Source organism: Sinocyclocheilus anshuiensis, unplaced genomic scaffold (genome assembly GCF_001515605.1).
Source record: "Sinocyclocheilus anshuiensis isolate Anshui unplaced genomic scaffold, SAMN03320099.WGS_v1.1 scaffold1613, whole genome shotgun sequence".
Lineage (NCBI taxonomy): Eukaryota > Metazoa > Chordata > Actinopteri > Cypriniformes > Cyprinidae > Sinocyclocheilus > Sinocyclocheilus anshuiensis.
Genome location: NW_015540941.1, coordinates 78,234 through 91,688, shown reverse-complemented (window position 1 = coordinate 91,688; position 13,455 = coordinate 78,234). Strand labels below are relative to the sequence as shown.

General features: G+C 34.6%; 1 protein-coding gene across 2 annotated transcripts in view; it reads left to right on the top strand.

Moving 5' to 3' along the window:
- LOC107689608 (argininosuccinate synthase) overlaps nucleotides 1-7,155 on the top strand; it is a 42,070-nt gene extending 34,915 nt beyond the window's left edge. For both annotated transcript variants that reach the window (XM_016487656.1, XM_016487657.1), the window contains 3 exons: nucleotides 2,955-3,111; nucleotides 6,856-6,921; nucleotides 7,000-7,155. In XM_016487656.1, coding sequence (XP_016343142.1) covers nucleotides 2,955-3,111; nucleotides 6,856-6,921; nucleotides 7,000-7,048 — 272 coding nt within the window. In that variant the 3' untranslated portion in view covers nucleotides 7,049-7,155. The remainder of the gene's footprint in view (nucleotides 1-2,954; nucleotides 3,112-6,855; nucleotides 6,922-6,999) is intronic.
- The last annotated feature ends 6,300 nt before the right edge of the window (nucleotides 7,156-13,455 follow it).

Genomic DNA, 13,455 nt, shown 5'->3' with positions numbered 1-13,455 from the left:
GTCTTTTTGTCCGTCTGTTTCTCTGTCTGTCTGTCTGTGTGTGTCAATCTGTTTCTCTGTCTGTCTTTCTGTGTCCGTCTGTCTGTCTGTCTGTGTGTCCGTCTGTTTCTCTGTCTGTCTGTGTGTCCGTCTGTTTCTCTGTCGGTCCGTCTGTCTGTGTGTGTGTCCATCTGTTTCTCTGTCTGTCTGTCTGTGTGTCCGTCTGTTTCTCTCTCTGTCTGTCTGTCTGTCTGTGTCTGTCTGTCTCTCTCTCTCTCTGTCTGTCTGTCTGTCTGTCTGTCTGTCTGTCTGTTTCTCTGTCTGTCTGTTTCTCTGTCTGTGTGTCCGTCTGTTTCTCTGTCTGTCTGTCTGTGTGTGTCAATCTGTTTCTCTGTCTGTCTTTCTGTGTCCGTCTGTCTGTCTGTCTGTGTGTCCGTCTGTTTCTCTGTCTGTCTGTGTGTCCGTCTGTTTCTCTGTCTGTCTGGCCGTCTGTTTCTCTGTCTGTCTGTCTGTGTGTCCGTCTGTTTCTCTGTCTGTTTCTCTGTCTGTCTGTCTGTCTGTCTGTCTGTCTGTTTCTCTGTCTGTCTGTCTGTCTGTGTGTCCGTCTGTTTCTCTGTCTGTCTGTGTGTCCGTCTGTTTCTCTGTCTGTCTGTGTGTCCGTCTGTTTCTCTGTCGGTCCGTCTGTCTGTGTGTGTGTCCATCTGTTTCTCTGTCTGTCTGTCTGTGCGTCTGTTTCTCTGTCTGTCTGTCTGTCAGTCTGTCTGTCTGTTTCTCTGTCTGTGTGTTCTCTCTCTGTCTGTCTGTCTGTCTGTCTGTCTGTCTGTCTGTTTATCTGTCTATCTGTCTGTGTGTCTGTCTGTTTCTCTGTCTGTCTGTCAATTCAGTTCAATTTTTCAATTCAAATAGCTTTATTGGCATGACAAAAATACATTTTGTATTGCCAAAGCATTAAGACAACAAAGAGAATGGTTTAACCTCTGAACATTTACATTAGAACATCTGACCATTTACTTATATATTATAACTAATATGTAATATATAACTAATATGGAAATGTCATATATACCCAAAGATACATTATAGGGAAAAAAAATAAAATAAAATAAAAATATATTATAATAATAATAATGATTTTCCTGTAGCAACTGCTGGACCGAGAATTGTAACATTATGTACATGTGTAACAGTATTTTAGTTTTGGCCTGTGAGTGTGTCTGTCCGTCTGTTTCTCTGTCTGTCTGTCTGTCTGTCTGTGTCCGTCTGTTTCTCTGTCTGTCTGTCCATCTGTCTCTCTGTCTGTCTGTCTGTCTGTCTGTGTCCGTCTGTTTCTCTGTCTGTCTGTCTGTCTGTGTCCGTCTGTTTCTCTGTCTCTCTGTCTGTCTGTCCATCTGTTTCTCTGTCTCTCTGTCTGTCTGTCTATCTGTGTCCGTCTGTTTCTCTGTCTGTCTGTCTGTCTGTCTGTCTGTGTCCGTCTGTTTCTCTGTGTCTATCTGTTTCTCTGTCTCTCTGTCTGTCTGTCTGTCTGTCCGTCTGTTTCTCTGTCTGTCTGTCTGTCTTTCTGTCTGTGTCCGTCTGTTTCTCTGTCTGTCTGTCTGTGTGTCCATCTGTTTCTCTGTCTCTCTGTCTGTCTGTCCATCTGTTTCTCTGTCTCTCTGTCTGTCTGTCTGTCTGTCCGTCTGTTTCTCTGTCTGTCTGTCTGTGTGTCCATCTGTTTCTCTGTCTCTCTGTCTGTCTGTCTATCTGTGTCCGTCTGTTTCTCTGTCTGTCTGTCTGTCTGTGTGTCCATCTGTTTCTCTGTCTCTCTGTCTGTCTGTCCATCTGTTTCTCTGTCTCTCTGTCTGTCTGTCTGTCTGTCCGTCTGTTTCTCTGTCTGTCTGTCCTTCTGTTTCTCTGTGTGTCTCTCTGGCCACCTGTCCATCTTGTTTGTCTCTCTGTCCATCTGTCTGTCTGTCCGTCTCCATGTCTTCTGTTTGTCTGTCTTTCCATCTGTCTCTCTGTCTGTCTCCGTCTGTAGGTCTGTGTCTCTGTCTGTCTCTATGTATGTATGTCTGTGTGTCTCTTCATCTGTATGTCTCTCTGTCCATCTGTCTGTCTGTCTCTCTCTTTCTGTCTCTCTGTCTGTCTGCGGTGTCTCAGGTGTGTTCATCTATCTGTTGTGAGCAGCAGCAGGTCTCCGCTCCTCCTCTCTCATAATAGGATTTGGCCCATTAGCGGCTGATTACAGAGGCCCTATAATTAAAGCATTATGTGAGTGCGGGGCCCCGTCCCTCAGAGGAGTGAGCAGCGGGACTCTCGCCTCAGATTAAACTCATTAGAGTCTGAACCACAGAGAGACGGGCTGCTGCTGCGGCTTCACACACCTGTGCGCCTGAATACATCAGCCTGCATGGGACACGTGTTTCTGACGTCCACAAACAATCGAATAATCTTTACACACTGTGGGAGTAGAAACGAAACAGTTTCACACTGAGGTTTGCTTGTGTTTGAAGACATTGATTTAAAATAAGACAAAAAACGAAATAAGCTAAAAACCTGTCAAAATCGAGATGTTAATATATTTCTTTAATATTTACATTTATGTTTTAATATTCATTATTTCTATTAATATCATATTTATATTTCTTTTATATTTATAAAGAGTCATTTCTAGACTTGGAAAAGTCATGGAAATGTTTATAATGATGAATGTAATGTTTTTCGAAATTGCTTGTTTGTTAGTAAATAATAATCATAATCATAATAATAAACAATCACAACCGACTAGAAAAGTCATGCAAATTAATTGGTCATAAAGCGTGTGAACCCTGATGAATATTTGCTTGTTGAACTTCTGAAACTACATAATTTAATTATTTATAATTATTTTAAGTCAGTTATTTTAATATACGGCCACTCCTAGTTTCTGTAAATAAAAAATGTTCTCTCTCTCTCTCTCTCTCTCTCTCGCTCTCTCTCTCTCTCTCTCTCTCTCTCAGGGTTCTGGTACAGTCCGGAGTGTGAGTTCGTCCGTCACTGCATTGATAAATCTCAGGAGAACGTGGAGGGTCGTGTGCAGCTGTCTGTCTTTAAGGGTCAGGTGTATATCCTCGGCCGAGAGTCGCCCAAATCACTGTACGACGAGGAGCTGGTCAGGTAAAAACATGCCACATTATTCATATAGACTCGTCCATTCTGCTCTACACAGCCGCTTCACACACCGGTGACACTTCAACATCTGCTTTCAGTCTGCTGAACACTTAAACATGCATTTGGGAACACGGTACACACTAGGTTAATAGTATTTTACAGCATTTGTGACCCTGGAGCACAAAAGCAGTCTTAAGTCGCTGGGGTATATTTGTAGCAATAGCCAACAATACATTGTATGGGTCACAATTATCAATTTTTCTTTTATGCCAAAAATCATTAGGATATTAAGTAAAGATCATGTTCCATGAAGATATTTTGTAAATTTCCTACCGTAAATATATCAAAACTTAATTTTGGATTAGTAATATGCATTGCTAAGAACTTCATTTGGACAACTTTAAAGGTGCCATAGAATGCACTGATAGAATATTTTAAATTGTTCTCTGATATCTACATAGAAGGCATGTGACATTTCAGTAGCTCACACAGCAGGAAGGAAACACAGGGAAAATATATATTTCAATACTGTCTCTCGCAGTTATATCGTTGGGTAATTATACTGTATATAAAATGTGGACATCAGGGAGCCGCTATTAATATGCGGGGCATTGAAACTGCTTTTGAATCGCTTTTTACTTTCACTTTCGAGTTTTGCGATCGCACGTGCTCTGTGTAAACTACAGCGGCAGTACTTACCACGCATTTTACAAGATCAGATGCTTGTCAGCGGTGCTCAGGATCTGTAAATCATTCGCCATCGTCCTCAGTCATCTCTCCTTACTCTGTTTATGTGGTAAGTGAAATCTTATGTACTGTAATGTAACAGGCTACCGCTAGCAAGCAGCTAACATGTCCCTTTAGTGGCTCACGTTATTTTATTAGAACATGCTTTCCGTGCCTTTCTGAATACAGACACCAACCCTTCCCTGCACAGCCTGGAACATAACATTTATTTCCACGATCTGCCGTTTTCGCTATAATCCTCGCTTGTTTCTTCACAACACCTGCAGAACTTCTGATGGTTCGGCTGGCAGCTGGCATAGAACATGGGCGGGTTTATGCAAATGTTGGGGGTGTAGCTATTAGTGATCCCGACTGTAACGTCACAGTCGGTGTTATGTTCTGATTCGCCATTTTGCATGCACGAGATTTACATAAGAAGGAGGAAACAATGGTGTTTGAGGCTCACGGTGTGTCATTTTCATGCACATAACTGTTATTATTCAACTATGCCAGGGTAAATACAGTTTTCCATTCTATGGCACCTTTAAAGATGATTTTCTCAATATTTAGATTTTTTTGCACCCTCAGATTCCAGATTTTCAAATAGTTGTATCTCAGCCAAATATTTCCTACTGTAAATACTGATGCATAAATCTCAATTTCGAAAAATTGACCCTTATGACTGGTTTTGTGGTCCAGGGTCACATATACATAATTTCATAATTTTGCAGCATTTCACCACTATTCTGCCAATATAAAAGCTCAAGGGTTTGAAATTTAAGAATTTAAGACTGTAACATGTAGTGTAAAATAAAATTATTGTTATAATTATTAAATATATATTTATATTTTATTTTAAAATACAATTGTCATTTACAACAGTAATATATTTCTGTCTTCACTTTTATAATTAGAGTTAAGTAATAATAATAATAATGGTTATTATTAAATAAAATATTAATAAAATAATAAATAAAAATGACAAAATAAAAAATGTAATAGAACAGTGTATATTATATAAACATTAAATTAAATGCTATAAAATAATATAATAAAAACATAATAATAATTATTATTATTATTAATTAATTCAGTTTAATTGAGTTCGTGACACACCAGTGTGAATGTAATGTGGACTGAGGCTATCACAACTAAAAAGTCCAGCTACAAAGTCAAAAGAAAACACCTGTTTTATTTTAAATAAAATTTCCCTGCATGTCATGTGACCAGGAACATGCAAATGAAATATAAACTTAAATGTCTAAGCAAATTGCAGTGAAACAGCATGATGAGGAAAGCAATGTTTTCTGTGAGCTGTGAGTTAAAAGCGATGGAGCGAGCGCACAGGGTTCAGTCTGATGATGTCTGGAGGAGCATCCAGGTCTGACCCCTGTGTGTCCTGAGGGCAGATAAAGCGCAGCTCCATCTGTCTAATGGTCTCTCAGCGTTCGGAGGAAGCTGCGTGTTTCATGCCGGTTAAGCGTGGAGGCGAGCGGTTCAAAGGTCATCCTGTGCTTTCGCTCGAGGCCAGAGAGAAGCTCATTATGAGCGTGAGAGTTCAGCTTGGGATCGTCTTCTGACTTTCTCTGTGTGCGGCGTTCTGTCAAAATAAACGTTTGATGTTTGAAAATGAAGAAATTAAATATTCATATTTTACAACATTTTACTGTTGTAATGTAAAAATACAATTATTATACTATTATTTTGCTCAAACATTCATTTTTTTCAGTTTGTTGTAAAATATTATAATATTATTACTTATTTTATAATGTAGTAATATTAGTGCTGCCAATCGATTAAAAAAATTAACTAATTAATCACATTTTTCTGTAATTAATCACATATTAATAGAATATATTTATGTAGTAATATTATTATATTAAATACAGTAATATTTCTTATCCTGTAATATCACTGTATTAAAAATTATAGTAATATAGTAATATTTATTTAGTTTTTATTTAGTATTTTTATATTTTAAATTTCGTAATAGTAATAACTATATAAATGTATATATATAATAAAATAAAAAATGCAAAATTATAATATTGTTATACATATTATTTGTATATTATATTTACATATTTTATTTATTTTTAAATTTGATTAAATAGTTAAGTTTTTTTTTTTTTTATCACATTCAAAATCAAATTTTGTTTTCGAACTGCAAAAAAAAAAAAGTTAAAAAAATGGCATGGCAAGTTTTTCCCCTTTTTTTCCCTTTCGCTTGGGATACAGCATGGTGGGCAAATCAAAGGTCAAAAGGGGTCAACATTGGGCATCTCTGATATTAAGTGAATTATATTCATAATCATCCATTCTTCCATCTTGGATTGATTGCATCGCTGATGCATGCTGGGATTGCTGTCTGCGTGCAGTGCTGTGCAATAAATACCTAAAATCACAATGTTTATATTAAAAAACATCTGTATTTTTAAAAGAAATTAATACCTTTATTCATCAAGGATGCATTAAATTGATCAAAAGTGACAGTAAAGACATTTAGAATGTTACAGTAGATTTCTATTTCAAATAAATGCTGTTCTTTTGAACTTTCTATTCATCTGTGAATCCTGAAAAATACAATGTATCACAGTTTCCACAGAAATATTGTGCAGCACGACTGTTTTCAACATTGATAATAATCAGAAATGTTTCTCGAGCAGCAAATCAGGATATTAGAATGATTTCTGAAGATCATGTGACACTGAAGACTGGAGTAATGATGCTGAAAATACAGCTGCGCATCACAGAAATACATTACAGTTCAACAGAGATTCACATAGAAAACAGCTGTTTTAAATTGTAAAAATATTTCAACATTTTTACTGTATTTTTGATTAAATACATGCAGCCTGGGTGAGCAGAAGAGACTTTTTTTCAAAAACAGAAAACAATCCTACTTCATGTACACTACTTTTGAACAGTTTTATATATATTTGTAATTTCTGTTTTCTATTGGAGCTTTTTAATTTTCTGTAATTATTGCTGCATGCTGTATTGATCTGGTCTTTCTCTTAACAGTATGGATGTGCAGGGCGACTACGACCCCTGCGACGCCTCTGGATTCATCAGGATCAATGCGGTCAGGTCAGTAAAACGAGTCTGAATGAACATGAACCTCTGAATCTGATCAGGCTGTTTCATGGTTGATCTGCTGTGTTTTAGGCTGCGGGAACACAACCGTCTGCAGGGAGCCGCGCAGAAGAAGCACTGATGATTTCTAGTGATTCATGTGATTCAATCAACTGTTAATGTACATGTAACTGTGACGTTACAGCCTGTTACTGATTAAATCTGGTTAAAACACCCAAAACACGCCAATTCAGTGATTTATGGACATTAAGGCATTTACATGTATACATTTATATGCATGCATTTTACATTTTTTCATTTACATTTATGAATTTACACGTATGCATGTTACATTTATGCATTTTACACTTATGCATTTACACGAATGCATTTTACATTTACGCAGTTTAGATTTATGCATTTTACAGTACATTTATGAATTTACACGTATGCATTTACATTTATGCATTTATATGTAAGCATTTACATGAATGCATTTTACATTTTTCCAGTTTACACATGCATTTACATTTACGCACTTATGCATTTTAATTTATGCTTTTACATTTATGCAGTTTAAACTTTCGCATTTAAGTGAATGCATTTGTATGCATGCATTTTACATTTTTGCATTTACATTTAAGCCTTTTACAGTACATTTATGAATTTACACATGAATGTACACGTATGAATTTTACACTATGCATTTACATTTACGCATATTACACTTATGCATTTTAATTTATGATTTTACATTTATGCAGTTTACACTTTCGCACTTACATGAATGCATTTTACATTTATGCATTTAGCAGATGCTTTTATGCAGAGCGACATACAAATGAGCAACAAATCAATTTGTCAAAAGACAGACGTGAATGAATGATCCGTCCTGGTGTTTAGTGCGCTTTAAATCATCAGCTTCTCATTGCAGATCCTACTCTCAGCCCAAGCTTTTAAAGCAAAGAGAAAGAACAAATAACCATCACGATGTTTTCAGCCATTTACTCTCCATCAACAAATACTTCTGCACTTCTTCCTCTTATGGTGCCAAACTGGGGCTTTCTGCTCCGTCTCCGTCGTGCTGGCTGAATGTTGTTCTTCGTTGGGGACAGAACCTGGATCCCCCCCGCTGCTGGTAATAGACGGCAGGGATGCGTTCAGTCTTTCAGCCGGACTAGAACCCCCTGCTTCAGCTGCTCAATTACACCGCAGGCGTCTCCATCCGCTCCTCCAATTACACCAGCGGCCCCTTTATTTACAAGCAGTGCATACGTGAAGACAAATTGCCTGGAGATCACTCGGAGAAACTCATGTTTCTTCTGCCGAGATGAAGCCACTGTTGAATTAGAGCACATTATCTGTAGGTATGGAATACATGCAACTGCCAAAAGACAAAAAAGGTAAATAAATAAATAAATTAGTGTCCCAGAGTCATTGGCTTTTGGTGAATTTAACAGTTTTGAGGTCAAAATATGTCATTTAGCTATGCAAACCCATTTCTGCCACTAAATAAAAAAATAAAGAAAGGTAATTATTACTTTGTCTTGCAATTCTGAGTTTTTATCTCACAATTATGACTTTTTATCTCACAAATCTGACTCTTTCTTGCAATTATGACTTTCAGTCTATGAGTTTATATCTCGTAATTGACTTTTTGTCTCATATTTCTGAGTTTATATGTCATAATTTGACTTTGTATCTCATATTTCTGAGTTTCTATCTCACAATTGTGACTTTATCTCACAAATCTGACTCTTTCTTGCACTTATGACTATATCTCATTGTTCTGAGTTTATATCTCATAATTATGACTTTATATCTCTCAGTTCTGAGTTTATATCTCATAATTATGTCTTTTTATCTCACAAATCTGACTCTTTCTTGCACTAATTACTTTATATCTCACAGTTCTGAGTTTATATCTCATAATTATGACTTTATATCTCACAGTTCTGAGTTTATATCTCATAATTATGACTTTATATCTCACAGTTCTGAGTTTATATCTCATAATTATGACTCTTTATCTCACAAATCTGACTCTTTCTTGCAATTATGATACTATATCTTGCAATTCTGGCTTTTATATCTGGAATTAATATCTTACGAGTTTGATGTTATATCCTGCAATTATGACTTTATATCTCACAATTCATTCACTGACACGCACTGAATGCTGTCTCCCAGAATGCAATGTGCTTGGTGTTAGTTTCAGCTCATTGTTGGAGTGACATCATGTGTTTGCTGCAGACAGGATGTGGAGTCGGCAGCTTCCTGTGTCTCACGTTCTCAAACCGAGGTATGAAAGCATGGCGAGCCATTCAGGTGAATTAACGATCCGTGACCTTCCCTCAATTATGTCTCATTACGCCGCAGCCCCGAGGCATTCTGGGACACAATGGGAAGACATGAGAATTTAGAGTCGTCACTGAAAGACAATCCTGCTGTCTGTCACTCAACGTCACACAAAAGCTGCTCTGTTCTGACAAAACCCTTCGTTTCGCTTCATTTCTGCGCATTGCTTTGTGTTCAGGGCACAGATTTACCAGAGTAAACAGTTATCAGTAAAACACAAGTCTTACTAGACTCTCACTGTAAAAATCACAATAAATAGTTAAACACTGAAGTACAACATTATCAGTTACTAAAAATGAAAACAATTTTAAAAACATTTTTGTTACGTGAAATAAATAGTAATACAACTAAAATAAATAGAATTAAATAAATAAATGCTAATTTATAAATAATATTACGTGTGTGATTTTAATAATAGTTTACATGCTAAAATTGTATTAAAAACTACTTTAAAACACTTTAGTTTAACTGAAATTAAAATATATCTCTCAAATAAATATTATACTACTATTTATACTAAAATCGCTAAAACTAAAGCTGAGATAAAAATCAATAAAAACGAAATATACTTAAATATATTTAAATATTTAAAAATAATAATAAAAACAAATTTTGTATTGCAACAAAATAAAAAATAAACAAACGAAAATGGAAAATATAAAAATAAAAACTAATTCAAAATATTAATAAATACTATAAAAATATATTAATCAGTGCTATTTTAATGTCTTTGAAATACTATTATCGTTTTTATTAATACTTTACATTTTAAATGATTATCTTTTTAGTTAAAGTTTTGTTGTTTTTGCATTTTATTTAGTTCTTTTTATGTCTATATAGTTTTTGTTCATTTAATTTAACTTTTAGTTGTAGTTATTTTAATACATCAAGTTAAACTAAATGAAAAAAACTAAAATAATTATGTTGAGTAACGAAAATGTTTTTAGTTTTAATTAACTATAATCACTATGATATTAATGCTACAAAATGTTTTTTAAATAAATGTGAACTAGCCATAACTGTTGTGTTTTATACTGTAATTTGTTTTCATTCACATTGTATTGTAATGTTTTCTTATGGTTTTGGCTTTAGTTGCTCACCCTGATATTAATGATAAAGCGCTGGTTTATACTGTGATTCGAGCATCTTTTGCTCCTCTTTTTGTGCTCGCTCGTCTTCCAGTGTGCTTTACTGCAGTCTGAACTAAAGCTTTGTGATCCTCAGAAACGTCGTCGATCAGGTGAACCTGAGAAGAGTCACCTGCGTCTCGCTGATCTCTGTTCTGCACAATGACCGCAGGGCTTTATTAGCATCAATTATAGTAACCCAAGACTCACACGGGCCCCTGCGGCTCTACAGGGGCCCCGAGTCTCACTTGTTGCCATTAAGGGTCTGCGGACAATTATGTCGAATGTTAAATGTTGAAATGCCCTCTAGATCCAGGAGAACAGCTAGTTTGAGGTCCGCACCACACACGCGTGTCTCTGAGAAAGCCCATCAGTAAAGCAGGCTTGACTGGAGGCTGAGAGATCTGTTAAGACGCTCTGGAGGTTTGATCTCAGGCTAATGGCTCTGGATGGATATGAGCTCATAATCTCACAGTGATATCGGCTCTCTTCATGGATTTATTACGCTAGACTGGTTTAAAAGGCTGTTTAAGGCAGACTAATGTGGCACTTTTTGGGTTTACAGATTACACTGGTGTAAAGCATCACTACCCACTCTTATTATTATTATTGTTGGTGTTGTTAATTTTATTATTTATTAATTGTTCATTAATTTGATTATATTATTTCTGTTTGTTTGTTTATTCATTCATTATTATTTCAGCATATATATTTTGTACAATTATTTATTATTATTTATTTATTTATATATGCTATTGTTATCTCTGCATATATATGTTTATTTTTTGTACATTTATTTATTTTAATTATTGTTATCTCTGCATATTTATTTATTTATATTTTTGTACATTTATTAATTTATATTAATGTTATCTCTGCATATATATGTATATTTTTGTAAATGTATTTATTTTAATTATTGTTATCTCTGCAAATATGTATATTTTTGTACATTTATTAATTTATATTATTGTTATCTCTGCATATATATGTATATTTTTGTACATTTATTAATTTATATTAATGTTATCTCTGCATATATATGTATATTTTTGTAAATGTATTTATTTTAATTATTGTTATCTCTGCAAATATGTATATTTTTGTACATTTATTAATTTATATTATTGTTATCTCTGCATATATATGTATATTTTTGTACATTTATTAATTTATATTAATGTTATCTCTGCATATATATGTATATTTTTGTAAATGTATTTATTTTAATTATTGTTATCTCTGCAAATATGTATATTTTTGAACATTTATTTATTTGTTTGTTCATTTGTTTATTGTTATCTCGGCATATATTTATATTTTTGTACATTTATTTTTTATTTGCAATATTATCTCTGCATAAATGTGTATTTTTGTGTGTTTATTTTGTATTTGTAATATTGCTATCTCTGTATATATATATATATATATATATATATATATATTTGAACATTTATTGATTTATTACTTTTATTATCGTTATCTCTGCATATATGTATACTATTGTACATTTATTTATTTATTTATTATCTCTACATTTATGTTTTTGTGCATGGCATTTAGATGGGGACCATTACTTTCAAAGCTGCTCTATCTTTGTTTCCGGCTTTGCACGTGATAAAATATTGATGGAAAAATAGAAATATTTTGCCTCTTGCTCAGTGTTGGCCATCTGAGGAGGTTAATGACTGATCTCATGTTAAACCCTGAGGATCCGCCGCTCAATCGATAGCTCTTTATCACAGCGCAGGGCCACATTAGCAAACCCACACGCGGATTTCCCTTCACTTTCTCAGCTTTTCATCACTGTACAAGCGTCCAGCTTCAGCTGGAGCTTCTCGTGTCAAATCTAGATATAGAGCAATGACTGATATTTAGATCAGTTTATGTCAGCATCTGCTGTACTGTTATAAAGATCTCATTGATTTACATTACAAGCAGCAGAATATCATCATATAAATATCAGCATCTGCAGCAAATTCATGTTTTTGCTCAGTTTCAGTCTCTGAATAAAACAGAGCTGTTTTTCTTCTATATTCTCACTGTATCAGACTATATGAGCCAGAAAAGCCTGATGCATCAAATATGATACATATGCAAACTTTTTTGTTGTTTTTTTAGATTGTCTAAAGGTAACTAAACTGTTGCATTTTTTAAAACTCTGACTATTATTTCATGTCAGGCTTTACAGGGTTAATCAGATGTTGTTTGGCATCAATTATTTTACAGCATCAACTGCATTAATGCATAAATAACACATTTGTATTTCTTTTTTTTCAGACAAAAATAAACACAGCAATGTTGAATGGCAAGAAGACGGTGACAGATGTGAGTCGTTTCCCAATGTTTTGATTGACAGCTCTGGTGTCGCCATGGTGACAGAAATCAGAAGATGTTACTTTAGTTCTAGACTAAATGTGAGTGTGCATTAAAACACAGTAAACACTGTAAAAAAACACAGATTTAGTATTCATCAAAATGAATTAAAACAGTGAAATGCAAACTTAGAATATGACGCAAACCTGCAATAATTAAATATGTTAAATAACACAAACATTTTATTAACCAATGTCTTTGCTGCTGACCTTTGATGATCCAGTTCAACCGCACTAATAAGCACAAATGACTTTAGATAAACTAACAATTGTGCTTCATTGTTTTTTTATTGCTGAAGAGTGTTTCTTCTCCTGCGTTCTACTGTATAGACGTGAATTTACTTTTGCTTCAGCCTGAGGTTTATTCATTACACTTTTTGGTGTGAAAGGGCTTTTATATTTGCTATAAATATAACTTCTTATATTAAAAACAATCAAGCCCTGCTCATATTTAAAAAGTAATGCCAAAGTAACACATTATTTTCCATAAAAAGTAACTAAGTACTGTAATTAGTTACTTTTTTAGGGAGTAACGCAACATTGTAACGCATTACTTTTAAAAGTAACTTTCCCCAACACTGTGTATATATATATATATATTTATACATATATATGTGAAAAGGCCAGAGAAAGTTGAGAAATGTTGGCTCGTGTCATTTTTCGACTCGAAGCATCAGAAGCGTCTCTGG